Source organism: Neodiprion lecontei, chromosome 1, assembly GCF_021901455.1.
Source record: "Neodiprion lecontei isolate iyNeoLeco1 chromosome 1, iyNeoLeco1.1, whole genome shotgun sequence".
Taxonomy (NCBI): Eukaryota; Metazoa; Arthropoda; class Insecta; order Hymenoptera; family Diprionidae; genus Neodiprion; species Neodiprion lecontei.
The window spans coordinates 40,701,108-40,718,373 of NC_060260.1; the positions used below are offsets into that span (position 1 = coordinate 40,701,108).

Sequence of the window (17,266 nt, forward strand, 5' to 3'; positions counted from 1 at the left end):
GGTAGTCTCTTGTCAAGACTAGAATTGACGTTCTGAGTTTTCGATCGAGAAGTTCGCTACTGGCAGTCAATTCTCTAGTCCTTTTCTCACTTACCCCTGGTCGCGGAAGCGACATGTAAACCTGCTTCTCGGGTCGATTCTGGCTCAGCTCGAGGACGTCTTTTGCGACCGCGGTTACGTCGGACATGAGCCACTGCCACATGTCGGCGAACACTGAAATTTTTGCGACAGAACGATGATTAGATTACGTCATAGATCCAACACGGGATTTAAAGATCCTGAGGTTCGATCTCCGATCATTGTCTCACAAACCTTCGAGGTTCTCTTTTGCGATTTTACTCGTCGGATGCCTCGCCAAGGTGTGAGCAGCCGTCACTACCTGCGGTCCGTATATTCTCAAGTTGATTTCCGTGAACTTGGCCGAGACTTGGAGCGACTCGGAGAGTGCCACGTGTCTCAAAAGCTTGCAAACCTGTAAGCACACAACTGCAATGAGCATGTCAGCCAAGCCCAGGATCGAAAGAAGCGTCAATTTTTGTTCGAAAGTTAGCCAAAGATAAATACTGCAGGCTCACCTCGAGAATGTGTTCAATGTACTCGTGAAACCGATCGCTACTCTCTTGAAGCCTGTCTATGTCGTTCGCCAGGGCAAGATTTCGGATGGTGGAGACAAGCTCCTGACCCGCCTTGGTGACCTGTCCAAGGTCGCCAGCCTGCTCCATGGTGGTAGTACCGAGTTGCTGGCGGAGATCTCTGGTGGCTCGCAGGACCCCGAGAACGGCCTGTTCCATTTCCGAGCTCGGTGAGCCTCCACCGCCTTCAAAGTTCTCCTAGGACGAAATCACGCACTTACGGCAACGTCCTTTTTCCACGCTAATGGCGGACGCTACAAGTTCGACTCACCATGCTGTTTCCAATCCTCAAGAGTTGGTTCAGCTCGAGCTTCGCCCTGTCGCACAGAAGGAGAATGTTCTCTCGGTGCTCGTGACTGGTATAAGCACTGTCCGTGAAGTCCTGGGTTCTCTCGACCACGGTGTCCAGCGCCCTCGTCAAGGTCTCTCGACACCCTGGACCCAGCAAAGTCATTCTCGTCGTTTCCACCAGACGCTCGAAGTGTTTCAGTGCTGAGCATACGGTGCTACTGTCCCAGTCTTCTTGCTGGGGATTCTGAAAGCACACCGTGTCGTTAACCGTCCAAAAATCAACGTAGCCTGGCGCAAGGCAGCGCATCTCTTTACCTGAGAGTTGGTATAGGATTGCTGGGACTCGCTGCAGTCCAGAACCCCATCCTTGACCACGTAGTGTATCAGGTCCATGGCTCTCCTCATTTGGCAGAACACTGTGTCCCTATTTTCCTTGGCCGACGGGCATTCCGGGTGCCTGAGGCAGGTTTTGCTGGAAGTGAGAAGCATCATGGTGCTCCTTTCAAGGACTTGACGAGCGGCGGCCATTTGAGCTCTCCGCCTTTCATCCTTGAGGTCATTCTGGAAGCGGAAAGGTGTTTTTGGTGAATGGCATTCGCGGTGTTCTAACGGCGCGTCAGACATATCAAAAACTCCCACCTGTCGATCACCCGTCAGGTGGGCCAGCTCCACCATCTCGGCGCCAAACTGACTGAACGCTTTCACGAACTCCGTAAAGTTCGAGACGCTCTCGAGGCGGCCGAGACTTCGTGCGACTTTGTCCTTGGCCAGGAGAAGCTGCTTGACTACAACTATGTCGGCCAGGAGCAGCACCCGGGTTACCGATCCCAAAAGGCATCGTGCCGCTCTCACAACTGACCCTCTGTCCGCCAAGCTGTCCTCCATCGCGCATTCGCACAATTTTTCAATGGCTGAGCCTGGGACGTGACGAAATTTTCGATTGCATGATATAATTTTTCATCTAACGGTGGCGAACGCGAACTAGGGAAAAGCGCGATGTTGGATATAAGGATAGAAAAGAAGAGGACCGAATAAGAGGAAGTTGGACTAGGTTACAAACGATCAGGTGACCCACGCTGAGAGGGTTAACGGCAGCACGACACACGAAGCCATTCTATTAAGGAGTAATTTCCTGAGTTAGAGTGTCACCTATATTTAGCTCCAAGGCACAATATTGCCTTTGGCTATCAGCGGCGAGTACCAACACCAGAACCCGCCGGAGGGTAGCTCACTGTTTCGTGTCATCCCACCCAATATCACCTTTCGCTAATGAAAGCTAAGCCTCTTTTTCCCGAGTCAAATCGTATGGAAACAGCCTGCGGCGAACGGCTATCCCGTGGTGGATGTGAAGTGCGTGCGTCTTATCGTTGACTCGTCCCTGGCGAGTAAGAGCAAGATTTCTTATTCGGTTCATGATATCAAATGGAATCGTCGAGGGAAGAGAGTCCGCAGTCGAACGATAACATTCCATGCTCAACAAACAGCGCTGAATCACGAGACTATAGTAAGTATTCAATGTATGCGTGAATATACGTGGGCGAACTGAATTGGATCGTTAGATCGACTTTGCGAGGTATTTCTCACCCTCCCTGCTACCTTGATAATGAAACCTTAGAACGTTTCATGCAAATAACTGCGACCGTTGACCATGGCGTATATTCTCTATTCCATCTATTCACGTGTATTGTATTTCGCCAGCGGCATTCATTCATCGTATCCGACGATCCTACGTGAATTTGGCAACGTTTCGTCGATTGTACAGCTACGGAGATTCGTTCGTTATTAGTTCTGACTCCTTTACAAATGCAGGACGTAGACGTTCACTCTTGAATTCAATGCAGACTCGTCAAGGGGCGTCATTATTCACTCCAACACATAATGGCTCAGGACCGGTTTTGTCCTTGCAAATAGACCTCATTGACGTAAAAAAGAATCCAGCGTACTAATTGTCGCGGCACATTAAAGCCATCAAGAAGCAAGTACTCTTTACTCCCAATGAATGTAACAAAGTCCATGGGTACAATGTGACAAGTTCTGGTTGTCAATGCCGTTTACTTGCACATTTACTTGCTCGAGCAGGTAGGTACGTACCATAAACACTGGAATGAAGACGTGAAACGAGCTTTGCCAATTAGCGATCTGGCATTTTGGCATGCATAATCAAGAAGGTTTTGAAGAATTTTGCATAATGATAGGTAGTTGCTACCGTAAATATTCATCAAGAACCGACTACTCTAGAAGAGACGACGATTGTTGTCGACCCACCACAGACGTCCTATTTACAAGTTAACTTTACCCTGACCTTAAAAGTTTGTCAGTCTCAGAGTGGCTTGAAGATAGAGAGGAATCCTAGCGTACTATGTATATGTGCTCACAGAAACGTTGAATGTGGTCGCAAAACTCGGCTGCATTCAGACTCTAGGTTCCAGACGAAGAGGCTACCGAGGGCATTGATCGATGCAGTTTTTTGCCGGCTACCAGCCCATTTCATAAACCCACCGACACATCGACCCACTGATTATACACGCTGTACCTAAAGCTACGAGTTGTCGAGTTGCCCCGTAAAAAAATCTACGCGATCTTAAGCGAGGCACACTTAGTCAAGGTCGAACTAATGAATTACACTCCCAAGTGAAAGAAATGAAAACAAAAAACCGAGTCTTATATATTACGTTAGCCCAGTTTCTTTCCGGTCTTTCGGAAAAAAGAGTTTAAATCTACCTAACTTGATTCTACGGTATAATGCGGTGGGTTGAGAGAGAAATATTTTCACCTCTGAGCTGCATTTCAATAATATTAATTGACCTTGGAAAGTTTTCGAGGGACGGCCACTGTGTTAAATATCAATTTAAGATCCTCGTCCTGTTAAGTTCAGTAGAGCAGATCCAAACGGATCAATATTATTTGGTATATCGTTAACCAGTTTGTTGAACGAGTTGACAAGGGTCATGGTTTCTGTGTCGTGTACTTCAGACGCTTAGAGTTTCTTTTCAACGTTCTCCAAATTCTTGAAACAAACAAAAGATTCATCCAACCGAAAGCGGCGTAATACGGGAAAAAAGTGTACAAGACGGCTGGGTCTGAATGTCGTTGCAGGAAGAGAATAAATTCGCAGTGCTTCGAGCCTGTCCACGTGACGCGGAATTGAGAGAGCATAGAGAAGAGGAGGACGCTTTGGAGAGCGTTGAGTAACTGGATTAGCGGGAGGAGAATTGGCTGATTAAGGTAATAAAATTGGGTTATACAGGCATCGAAGAGAAGCGGGCAAGTATAATTACCAGCAGCTCTAGCTTCCTTGCAGGCCTCGTACATGTCCTGTTTGATCTCGGGGTTATCGTCGGCGATGGTTTCCCCGACGGTGACGAACCTTTCGACGGCCAAATTTACCGCCTGCCCGACCCTGGCGACGGCTCTGAGACTCCGGTCCGAACATAGCGGTCTTTCCCGGTGGGAGACTAGGGTGGATATCTGAAAGCACCACGTAAATAGCCGTGAGAAAAAGCGATCCCTGGAGATGTCACATAATTGGATTTGACTTTCAGCTCCAAGCTTGCCGATAGTCAAATACAGTGGTGTCGATAGGTACAGCTTGTTACACATATTATGTCATTCTCATGGCAGTTGAAAGCAACGGCGGAAAGTTGGCGGCTGGAATAGCAAGGGTCGTTCGAATTGTAATACCGATGCACAACGAAGCGGGCCGAGGTACAACCGTGCAAATGACATCGTCTTCCTCACGCAACTGAACAATACGCATTTTAAGCTCGTGACGCTTTGACGTCACGACGTGGAGGCTGGAAGTTGTTGGACCAGCCGAGATAGGACAGGCAGCGAAGACGAGTGACAGAAAAGCGGCGACGAGGCATTGTTTTACCGTATGAATACCGGCACAAAGGAGTGAAAGTCAATTCTGGCCGTACCACGTTTGTCCGTGCAGGCTGTGCTTTCGACGCTTTCGTTGAAGCACGCCGAATGTTTGTTCAAGAGACAACCGGAGCAGTCCAGAGTTTTACAATTTAATGATGGGTCGGAACTGCACGGAGGCTTCAGACATCTCCGTTTCGTCTTTCTCTTCCTTCTTTTCGGGAAATAATTAGGAGAGTTTGGATACACAGGAAGAGAACGCGTTCTCATCATCGCGCGCTGATGAGGTTCCGACTTCGATGCATATTGTGTGTCTTTTCAAAGAAGACCCAGGGTATTGTGCCGTCCGACCTATTCTAGCGATATATGTATAATACCGGGCCACTTCTGAAAGGACAAAAGAAAATTGAGTGCTTCAATTTTAAGGAATTGTCAACTCTCGACGGCCGACTTGAGAGAGCTTTACCCTGGAGTTGGACAGGCTCCGACCATTTGGCCCTCGGCCAAATGTCAAAACTACTTAGGCGTCACCCCGCCCTGTCTTCCAAGTGAAAATAATGTAAAATGACGCAGTAAATAAATCGTTAAGGCTCGGTATAGCCACGCTACGAAAAGAGATAAGATGTTGGAAAGATGTAGACTTACTTATAGTTCGATGAAAAAACAAAAATGACGACAGGAGCGGACAATTTGAGAGCCACGAATATCGGAGAAACAAAACTCGGAAGGCAAGCTCGCCTTGCTGACATCGTGGCGAGGGGCGGACGAGGTTTGAGGAGGTGGCTTGCTCTGGGCTTTCACAACAGGGGTATGAAGCTGCAAGTGTCGTGGTGCAAAGGTCGAGTGACGAGAAGTAGGGTTAAACTTGGCGGCAACCCCGGCAGAATATAGCCTACTGCAATTTACGCCAAGTCTCTAGAGTGCAAGTGCGAATCTTGTGCTGCCTTAAATTATTATACCAATCCGACACGTGACAGTCTTGTGTGTACGAGTCGTCTATGCGATATACAAATAGCGAGCGTTAACGTATCGAGGCCTTGCAGATCAATCCAAAGCGTATTTTTGGGATATTTTTGAGATTCTCAAGTTTTTGAGCGATCAATTTTCAGGGAAACGACACGAAATAACGAGCTGCGCGGCGACGCTGTGTCGTTCTCTCGGCGAACAGAGTGTAAATGTTTTCACATTTGCGTTACTAGAAACGCAATGCAATGACGTCACATCTGTCGATTCTCTCCCAGTGTTCTTGTTTTTGTTTAGTGTCGCACATAAGTAGTTTCGCCTCGAAAGATCATTGATGTTCGGTTGAAAATTCATGTCTGCAGAAATTCATTTCGGTTTAGTGCCATGATAGTCAGGAATGCTGGTACAAGTCACGTGAATATAAATCAATATATTCAATTATAATTTTTCATCGCAAAGACTGAAACGGTTGTTCGTCAGTCCCAAGAAATATCAATTAGAATGTACTATAGCAGCATCTAGATCTTTACCGATTTGTCAACGTCAACTCGTGCCACCGATTGGAGCCTCCCAGTCATTAGCTTTGCATCTCGGCAGTTACTCCAATCCCCAGTGCGGAACAAATGTCCAACGATATTTGAATATACGAGTCTGCTGAATTTTTCTTTCCAGCCAAGTCGCATCTGGCGATCTCTCAGCCGGGTTTGAAAGTAAAAAAATAACTGCGTCTACGTGTCAGAGTCAAGTGCAGCGCTGTTCGAAAGTCATCGCTTTGCTTTAGTAGACGGCGAGTGGCAGGCAGGCAGGCAATTCTGTAGGGCTAAACAAGGTGAGCTAGGGTGGCGAGTGAAAAGGCCGACAATGCAAAAGCACCGCGTCTCGCGTGGATGCGGCGTGTCTAAGACGGGGTAGCCACAGGGGTGGTTGCACGTTTCCGCACAGGGGCTGAGAAGACAAAATGACGACGAGCTGCAGCATCGCCACGATATTTCGCTTCGCTCCGCAGGTTTTACTGCAACGCAAAGCACCGCTATACGGTGAACTTTTTTGCTCGAGTTAAGTGTGACTTCGGCTGGATTAAAACCGATTTTTTTGACTATGACTTTTTCCCGCTCGTACTTCAATCGTGTTTTATGTACATACAAGAGATAGGGTGGTCCTTAAAGAGGTCATTTTTGAATTTCGATCGGCTCACCCTCCAAATCGGATGCACATCATTGAGAAAAAAATTCTCTAATTCTTTCAGATTCTTATCTCAATTCTAATTCCTGCTCCAAGAAGGGTGGATTTCCCCATTCAACCCTTTTAGGGAGACATCAAATTTATCGAACGGATTTAGATGACAGTTGGTTATAGGAGGTTTTTGGGGTCGCTGATTACGAATTTGAGTCCAAAATTTTAACTTCAAAGTGGCGGATCCAATATGGTGGATAAAAATCCATATTGGATGCACCATTTTGAACTTTGTATTTCCGAGTTCAGATTCGTAATCAGCGACCTCGCAAACCCTCGAGTACCGAGTTTTATCGAAATCAAATGACTTTTTGGATTTCACTCCACCATATTGGATTCGTCATTTTTAATTTTCAAATTTTGAGTTCAGATTCGTAAGAGGCGACCCAAGAAACCCCTCTATACCAAATTCCAACTAAATCCGTTCGGCAGATTTGATGTTTCATTGAAAGGTTTGAATCCACCCTCTTTCGGACACGGGTTAGAGTTGAGATATAAGACTGAAAAATATAGGAACGTATTTTTGAATTATCTGGAGCCAATTTAGGGGTGAGCCGGTCGAAATTAAAAACTGATCTTCTTAAGGACGACCCTAATAAGAGGTATCTTTGTCTATCAATCAGGGGTTGCAATACCGGATATTCGGGAAGTTCAACTGTCCACAGTTGATAAAAAATCAGTTGGAGAGCCAAGCCGGCATCGGAGAAACAAACCTGAAGCCTGCGTGATGTTCCGATTCATTGTTTCGTGAAAGTGCGGCAAAAAGGGAAAAATTATGAAAACCATTAGAGCTCGCGAGCTTGAGCATGGCAAGGTTATAAAAGTACACTTATCGCATAGCGACCTTTTGACCTCTGCCATTCGCCCTCAGCTCCTGCGGCCACTTCTTCTTCTCTTCCACAAGCCTTTCCTCTATTTTCTTCAACTTTTTTATCACTTTTTTCCACTCTTTATCTCCACGTCTCGCTTACTCCACGTATCTACGACAGGTAGACGACGATTCTCGTGCGACGCGGCGAGAGAAATGAAGACGCTTCGCATTCAACGCCGCGCGTCGCGTCCTTCGGGCTTCGTTCACATATAATACCTACGGGCAGCCACATCAATTCCTTTATCATTAGCCACGCTTCAATTAGCCGACCATTTTCGATCAGCGGAGGGGTATGGGGGCAATAAATTCAAGTCCCGAAACCAAGGGATGCCCCGGAGCCAAACTACCCGATCCTGCAGTCTGGAACTTACCCGGGAGCCAAACTGAAAAGTTCGCCTCTCGAACCCGGGCCACGCTTTCAAGTAATTTCACCGAATTTTCACCGTGCTATTGGTTAGGATATTAATACCTGTCACGGAATCCCCTCGCTAAATATAAAGGAGCGGGCAGATAGTTCGGTGAAATATTGCGAGCGATGAAGGCGGATCATCACCGCAGTTCGTATTCTCCCCGTTTCTCGCGGGGGTGAGAATTCCGTACGGAAGTCGTGAAATACGGCCGGGAATTTCTCGGCCTGAACTCTCTGGCTAAGGAATTACTTTATTATGAATTACAATATACATATACCTGGATGTGACCGCGTCATTATTGTTAGAAAGAAAAAACTTGGGGAAATAAAAATATATTCCCCATCTTATCTCCTTATCACTGTTTCACGCAGAGGTTTGACTTTATTTTCCTCCGCTTCGATAATTACCAAGAGGTCAGAACGACGGGTGATTAAGACGTATGACAAATAACGCTGATGGGGAACGAAATCTACTTCGATCAGCATGATAACGTGTAGGTAACGTAATGAGCTGGGCCAATGCAATCTGTATAGTCGTGCAAACGCGGTTGGAATATGATATACGGTATGAACGCCGTTCCGAAGCATGCACGATCGAGTTGCAGTAGTTGTGGGGCTAATTACCTAGTTCGTATGTACAGTAGGTCTATCTTGACACGACGAGTAGGCGCGTAGGTAGAACGAGTATATATTAATATCGTTGAACTCACTAATTATATAAAGGCGCCAAACGCCATTAGATCCTTAATTCCATATTGACAAGAGTTAAAAACGAAAGAGCAATTATTAACAATTTTGACTACACGATATATAATTGTGTAATAAATAAATCGAGTTGCGTTGGAGCTCGTTTCTGTAGCCGCACGGTAAGAGAAAGAAAAGAAATTTCCGTTTCACCTACAGTACGTGAAATTTTCAATCACGGAGAAACAGTGGGAGTAATTCATATACACGTATTGGCTAATGGTTTGAAAATCGATATCATGCATCGCGTCACCGTATAATTGCATATATGAACGATTACCGGTCAATTTGGTACAACGCAACAGTCCTTGAAATTTCTGCTTCGACGTTTTCCAATTTACTGCAAATCACGATGCGGTTGAAAATAACGAGAGAAAAATATTGAGAATACGATGTATTTGTACAATTTGTACTGGCGAATCTCTGCAAGTCGTCTAATTTTTCGGCAAAATCTCAACGCAGTTGTACTAAATTTGCATATTGTCAGCCTCGATTTGTACCAAATAGTAAATATGTATTTCATTCTCGAAACGCACGTAACAAGAGGAATGAAAATTGCAAGAGTGCCAATTTTCGAGAACTTGAATTTTTCGAATCAGCCCGACGGAAAAAGATGCCGGAAAAAAATGAAAAAGCTCCAAAGCCCGTTAAAATAGCTTTTTCCGGAAGGCAGCGGAAGGGATTCCTTACACCGTCAGCACCGTGCAGGTGTAAAATCCTTGGAGTTTCCGGTCGCCTCGTGCCTTCGTTTGAGTTCGGCTTCGCATCCGCGATCAACGAGACGCGTTCCTCCATGTTTCAGGATTCCCGGGGCGCGTCGCAAGCTCCTCATCGCAGCTACGTATCCATTATATTCCCTAATACAAGCCTTGGGGTGACCCAATTCTGCCGATCAACTCGCGCGAGAAAAATTACCGAGCTAATGATCCCGGGAGTGGCGGAGTATAATTTTTGCTCCTCGTGGCTGGTGTGATGCGAAAGCTTGCACGCGCGGGGATGAAAAACGAAAAAATTTCTGACGAAAATTTCAGCCCCGCAGTTAGATCTTGATTAAATAAACTTGGTCTCCGAGCGAGTTGGGCTGGCTAAATAATCGGTTTCGCATGGCGGGCTCGATGTAAGATCGAGGATAATGTTGCGAATTGAACTTTCCGCTAAAGTTTCATACTTTTCTTACATACGATGTATCGATAAGCCGGGATCCGGATCATCGGGGTTTTACGAAGCTGTTATGTAAACAAATACACCCAGAGGCTCGGCCCGGTGACCCGCGTCAATACATACCTATATATATATGTATATGTATATATATATACTGACATGCATTCGCCCACCTTCACGTGGAATCACCTATACACCCGGGGGACGAATACACGTCGCATGTGTGCGATGAGAGGCCGGGATAATAGCGGGTGTAGCGCGATGTAGTCGCCGCTGCAGTGCGGGGTTACCGTAATCCATTTAATGGTGATTGGATTTTGGTATACGTAGATGATTATGTATCTTATACCATAACTTTGCATGACGTGGAAATATGCAAAGACTCTTTCGGCCCCCCGTCAGGCTTTCTGAATATCGGTGAATCGGCATCTTCCGGAGCCAGCCAAATTCGGAATTGGACACTTTGTTCCCAAACTATCAGTGAAAGTCCCAGATTTATACTCCGAGTAATCCACAAGCCGTACTCTGATTTTTATTAACAGTTTCGGGGGTTTATTTATGCGGGAAAAACTTTTATAACCGCTTAAAAAGCCCGAACTATCTTTGATTTGAATTTTGTGACACGTACTAGTGAGTGACAGTAGTTTCGAACGGGAAGGAAAAGTATAATTTGTTTAATGTTGTTGTCGGGTTGACTGAAATTGACTGTCCGTTTTGACTGACTTGGTGATTTGGAGCTCTGAACCTTAGAATCATTGTATATTGTAAATTCTTGTGTTTCCGTTTGTTTTTTCGATTCCGTTTTATCAACCTCATGTAAATCTTGATTGAATGTACACTAGGGTGTTTGGAAAAAAATTAATTTGTGATTTCCTATCACGGCACTCCATAAAAAGTGTGTTTAGGTTAAAAGAAAGGATCTGCCAAAAGATTAGCGTTCTACGTTACGTGGAAAATCGCGCTCAATCGATTTTACTTTTATACATTTTTTTAAATCTATGAAGAATCGTGATAATTTTTTTTTTTTGTTGCTTACTTCAATCGTAATATCAATTTACGTCACCAAGGAGACCCACACGCGTAGTATTAAGTCTCCGGTTGATGTTTGAGAAATGCATCTGACGATCTTTTCATTATTAAATCAATCTCATAAAACAATTTTAATTTGATATGAACTTTTAATTTAAGAGAATAAGATTCCCGATTGATATATCGTTGTGTTACGGATCGTGATCTTTGAGATGAATATAAATGTCAAGAAAGAAATAATATTTGAAGTACTAAAACGTGTTTCTTCATTTTTGATTAAAAGTCAAAAATCAAATAAGCGCGATCTTGCACGTAACGTAGAACGCTCATCTTTTTACAGAATCTTTCTTTTAACCTAAAGAAAATTTTTAGAGGGTGCCACAGTGGAAAATCGCAAATCATTTTTTTCTGAAACACCCTAACGTATAAACTAGTGCAGGGATGTAGTACTAGAGCAAAAATGTGCGACTTTCCCTTAAACTTATCTTCGTCGTACGAATTTCCCTTATACTTTAAGGCTTTTCCGGTTTGCAGGCTAACCGGATACGGGAAATTAAACTGTATCGAATGTACTGGCAAATTTTCCGGTCCATTCACATGAAACGGTTTTAGAATTGATTTTAGATGTAGAACATTCATGAACAGATTTCCGTCGTACTAGGTGTGCAAATAACGACCGAGTTTGAGTTGAAAAATTCGCGTAATATCGGCCGATTCGTGCGCAGAGAATTATTTCTAACACTTAGTCGCGAAACACTGTGAACTTTCCACCGAGAAGAGAAATGAAATTTTCTTGATATATTACAGCGGGGGTGAGACATGTGCCTCTACGCACATGTGTAAGTGGCAGCCATTACGGGAAACGTCGGAGCGGTAAAAAGGAAAAGTTTTAAAAGTAAGGCCAGCGCTGAGCGGATAGTCTGAAAGCTCGAATAGCTTTTGCGGAACGTCAGAAATATCGTGACCGGAATGCGGAATAATCTTTTGCCCGTCCGTCCCGCGGCAGTGAATCAGAATTCGACCGAGCGAATGGGGCTTATGCCCGGATGTCTGTGAAACGCGCTGATGTAATCGAAATTCTCCACCGACGTACAGATAACGCAGCTCTGCAAAAAAGCATTTTTTTTTTTTTCAATTGCATGGGATGTTTTTGGTAAATATTATGTTTTCGACTGTGCTAAATCCAAAAGTAAATTCCATTTCCCTTCGTCACGTACAGTATTCTTGCAAAATAGAAGGTGTTTGCATGAAAAAGAATAACAATAATGAAAAAACCATCATTTTATTAGAATGAACCAGGCAATGTTTTTTATAAAATGAGATCAAAAATTTCTTTATGAAATGTATTTAACATTCCGTGTTCATTGTTTTCGCCTACGAAACTTTTTCTTCTTCTCTCTGATACACGTCCCAACATGCTTCCGCTTTCCATTTTTCGTTTCTCTGTTTGCATTTATTCTCGAGTCTCACTATAATGAATATTAAATGGAAGTAAGAAATTACTTTGGCCCAGGATTGTTAGAACCAAAAATAAGATATCAGATTTCGAATTACATGGGAGTTTCGTTCTACATGAAGCTACAAACACTGGTTGAAGAAAAAATCTGACGTGATGGAACGTTTTCAGTAATTTTCCCGACTTCGGTGAGTGAAAATCTATAAGAGGCATTATATAAAACCAGTACAGTTTTTTGGTTGCAGACCTGTTTAATAATACATGGCGTGTAACAGCAGACACGAAGCTGTAACGCTTTGATGACGCGTAGCTTTCACGTGTATGTGCATAATTCGAATTCTCGAAAGTCCGCAGCTGTAGTCGGGCAGATATTATAACGCTTTCGAAAACAAGTCAACCGGAAATACCGAGAAGAACGATTGTGTTGCGGGTGGCGTCCCGGCGTCGCCGCGTCGGAGGTCGTCTCCTGGCCTTGAAACGATTCCCGGGACTCGGATTTTGGCAGAGCTTTCGGAAGGGGTGCAAGCAGGAGACGCGGGCTCGCGACGAACGAGAAAAACGAAGAAGCGGACGACGGGACGCGGAAATTACAGACGAAACGCAGCTGAAAGCCTGCTTATCCTCCAACCGTTCTCGGGAGATCGATGATCCCTAATTTTCCTATTATTCCGGAGAGCGGATGAGAAGAGAAATAGGCGAGAAATTGAATCAAAGAATACGGTATAAAAGAGGGACGTCCAGAGTATTTTATATGCCGTGTAGCTCTCGTCTTATGACATTAACGAGTGACAAATCTTCCGCGCGGCAGAATGAGAGCGAAGTATTTTTAGAGGGCGAATATATTCGCAGCGGGTGCCCGACGAAACCGCCACCCCTTACCGCCCCTGGAAGGTCGGAGCAGGAAGGAAACGGGCTAGCTTTTAGTGAAGGAGGGTGCAGCCCTGCCTGGGAATTCCGAGCTTAAAGCTCGGGCTCGTTTTGTTATAACCTTTGCCGATGACTGATGGTATTCGTATTATACGTGCAGCAGCTCGCTGATCGGGCAAGATAGCCACGTTTTGACCTTTGAACTACCTTTCAGCGAACGGTTGGGGGGGAGCCTCTTTGTGTAACCCGGCCATCCCGTAGGTACATCCTGTATTTTCGACGCTGTACATATTTCAAAGCGTGATGCTAATCGCTCGCGATCGCTTCTCCTAGACTCGCCGATGAAAATTTTTTTCTCTCCAAACCCGACGCGGCTCCTTGATTTCGACAATCGAGCTCCTTCCTTTTCAGGGTCGCGGAATCAATCCTTGAGATAAGACGAGGCGCGAAGCGTCCTCGCAAAGCCCGGCCGGGTCGGACTGTTTCCTTCGGTCTCGTGCCAGGTGAACTCGAATTATTCTAGCTTTAACTCGTCCTCGACGGAGCGATGCTAATCTGCCCTTTGTGCGAGGGGCCTTAGCTTAAGCATCGAGCCAGTCTTAGACCCGTCCGCCTGTAAGCCCCGGCACGAAAATGGCGAAACGTAAACGACTATTAAATCCCGAAGGTCAACCATGCCGGAGTGTCGCGGAATTCACCCCGGGATGACGTTTTGCAACCATTCGAGTTCGCCGTCCGTTCACCATTCGAGGTTTTCGAAATTGGAAGAAGAATTTGCGGTACGTGAATTTCACGGTATCTTGAGAGGCTCGCAAGGTGTTTCCGTTGAAAATATTCACCATTGTACAGCCACTGTAATCGTTCTGCTTTCATCCAAACGTCAACGGCAATTCATTTGCGCAACGCGTTGACGCCAACGTTGGACGTTCCAACTAACGTTGTGATCGAAATTGCCAAGATTAACGGTAGTAATGAATTCCTACCGAATTATCTGATCCTAAGTCAGAAGCTCTTCACGCAACTGTGGAATTCACTGCCTAACCAGAAATTAATCAACCGTGGCAGGGTTTCATGCCGAAATGACTAATTAGGTTTTCTATTTCGCGATAAGGCCGCCTCTGTATGCCACTAACGGCGAATGAAACCAAGACTTCAAGATGTTTGTTCAACTTTACGACATCGGAATTGTACATTTTACGAGGAGTATTCTTTTCCTTCGAAATGGCAATGACGACCCGAAGCAAAATATAATAGCCGGTACATCTTGGCTCTCACGTCCAGCATCGATTATCTTCCCGCGAAGCTTAGTTTCCTCTGTTTGGAAAGCGGTTGTTCATGTTTAGAGACGGGACTGAACGGACTCTGCTGTAACTTTTCAGGGTATACTTTAGACCGCAAACTATGTATCGAAGGATGTACAATGCGTCCATTGATGTACGGAGCCGAAAACATGACGAACGGTTACTCTTTGCACTTCTTTTCGTTGATATGTTTAAAATGGAATAGGTCTCTTGTCCCCAGTCTACATCCTAGTGGAAACAAAGATGTAGAAACGACGATTATCGTAGCACTTGGAGCATAATAATTTTTGAATTTCGATATAATTCCAAGTCGAGGTGGACTTTGCTCGCGATTGTTACTCTATTGTTTCACTCACGCCTGGTAAAAGGTAATTGATCCTTGACAAGGCATGCAAGAAAATGATTGGTCCCCTCCGCGATCGTGTTATCGGAGTTGGATCGCGTGTCTCGCGCTAATTTGGCTAAGTTTCACACCCACGAGGCGTGTGTGCACGGTAAACATTGAGTGTAATAAAAAGAATGGGCTGCAAACGGGTTCGACGAAGCACTCTTCCGGTTGTTGCCCAGCATATTCACAGTTTCCGGATCGAATCTCTTTTGTTCCGACGTTTCGTCGTCGTTAATGATTTTTCTGCGCTGAATTTCCAAACGTTTTTCAAACCACCTTCAGAGACCCCGACTCTGCAGCGACGAGTGACCGACTACATTAGCCGTCTTTGTTTCGCCGCGCGAGTGACAATGTAAGCTTATTAGTAAAATGGCAGAAAGTAGGCTAACAAGGGCAATCGGTCCCGGGTGAGAGATATTACAATACGCAGATTCACTTCGACGATGGTGAGCGGAAAGGCATGGCACTGATTCGATCGATCCGAGAGACCCGAGGGAAAAGCTCTGTGGCGTTTAGGAGGTGAGACTGCTTCGAGGAAAATAAAGAAGATTAAAACGGAAAAGTCGGGAGTTTTACGGAAATCAATCACAGTCGGGTAATCAAACTCTCGACCATTAAATACCCATTCGGAATGTTTTGTAACTGTAATCCTTCGGAACCATTCTCGGCGCTCTTCGGTTCTCTGACAAGTCTTGTCGGACATTTCGAAACTTCCACTTTCATCGAGAATACTCCAAGATTTCGTTCCCGGTGCGAAACAGGTGGTAGTGGAGTAGGTATGATTCGATTACGCTGTTTACTTGATATCCAACAATGAAATCGCGGACTGATGTCCCAATAATCTTGCGTAAATAGTGTGGAAATGAATGAGAGTCCGATCGATTCGCCGTAGGCAGCCTTACGTTGTAGTAAAACCCGCAAACCTTTATCGTTATTACGATTATTTGCTCGCTATTTCGATGCGGAGCTTCGGTTCAACGCAGAAAAGTGCGTATCGACCACGCGACGTCCGGACGAACGCATCGATGCGTTGGAAATAAGAAAAGGAACCGTAAGAACCGCTGTCGCACATTTACCAGTGAAGCAAAGCTATCTTGGTACAAAGGAAATGTGTCTGAGACGGGACGGCCCTCATTGCTACGCCTGGAAAACGATCGTAGTCAGACGATTTTATCCAGGCTTTTCGACGCCGAATTTATGTCGCATTGCAGGAAATTTGAGTTCCGAGATGAGAGGAGGATACATTGAACGAGAAATACGAGTTTTGAGTAAACGGCATCAATCATTTACTGCGGATGATGAAAAATTTTTACATCCTTGGGAGGGCAATCAAGCCAAAGTGGGGTACGCACCGCGTCTTAAAAATTCGCCAAGGTTACCGAATTTTACGAGCTTGCCAAAGTGGAAAGATCGAGCGGTTGCAGGTAGATGGACGAGGCTGAAGTTAGCAGCAGGAATCAGCAGCCAAACGTTCCAATGTTCATTCGAATAAGACGGTCAAGTCCGAAAATCAAAATTTTGCGAAATATCTCGAACCTCCGATACATTTATACAATTATAAGGATAAAACTGATCTACATTTTTTGGTTTCCAAAAAGCTTAGCACGTTTGGCTGCTAATTTCAGGTTCACGGTAGATGGAGAACTCCGCGGCTGTTCCTTGGATTTTTTGGTGGATTTCGGTTTGTTTTCTTCCACTCATTTTTTTCTTACGCATCGTTTGAAAAAGTCTGACAATACTTACGCTTAATCAGACTAATAGACGCGAATTTCCGGAAACAAAATCATAGGCCAGATGTAGATTCGATTACCTACGTAAGACGCAAGGCATGGAGAAAAATGGTAACGATTTGCGGTGAAATTTGATCGTTTCTGTACGCTTTCAGACATATTTTTCTGCGCAGCGTTGTTTACTCGCCATTCACTACAGCTAGCCATACTACTCTGATATCTACTCTACGCTAGAAACTGCGACAATCGGTATTGAAATACCGTCTGATGTTTTAGCTTGTTACACAGGCGTTATACAGGCATTTTGGCATCATACGTGTGCTGAGC

General features: G+C 45.0%; 1 protein-coding gene across 3 annotated transcripts in view; it reads right to left on the bottom strand.

The window, feature by feature from the left end:
• Positions 1-17,266, bottom strand: part of LOC107224903 (alpha-catulin) — a 47,942-nt gene that overhangs the window by 14,188 nt on the left and 16,488 nt on the right. For 2 of the 3 annotated variants that reach the window (XM_015665149.2, XM_046729853.1), the window contains exons 2-8: positions 4,202-4,391; positions 1,563-1,840; positions 1,239-1,484; positions 904-1,167; positions 576-830; positions 313-472; positions 95-213 (exon numbers count right to left, since the gene is read on the bottom strand). In XM_015665149.2, coding sequence (XP_015520635.1) covers positions 95-213; positions 313-472; positions 576-830; positions 904-1,167; positions 1,239-1,484; positions 1,563-1,840; positions 4,202-4,391 — 1,512 coding nt within the window. The remainder of the gene's footprint in view (positions 1-94; positions 214-312; positions 473-575; positions 831-903; positions 1,168-1,238; positions 1,485-1,562; positions 1,841-4,201; positions 4,392-17,266) is intronic. The other variant, XM_046729854.1, reaches the window with a different exon arrangement.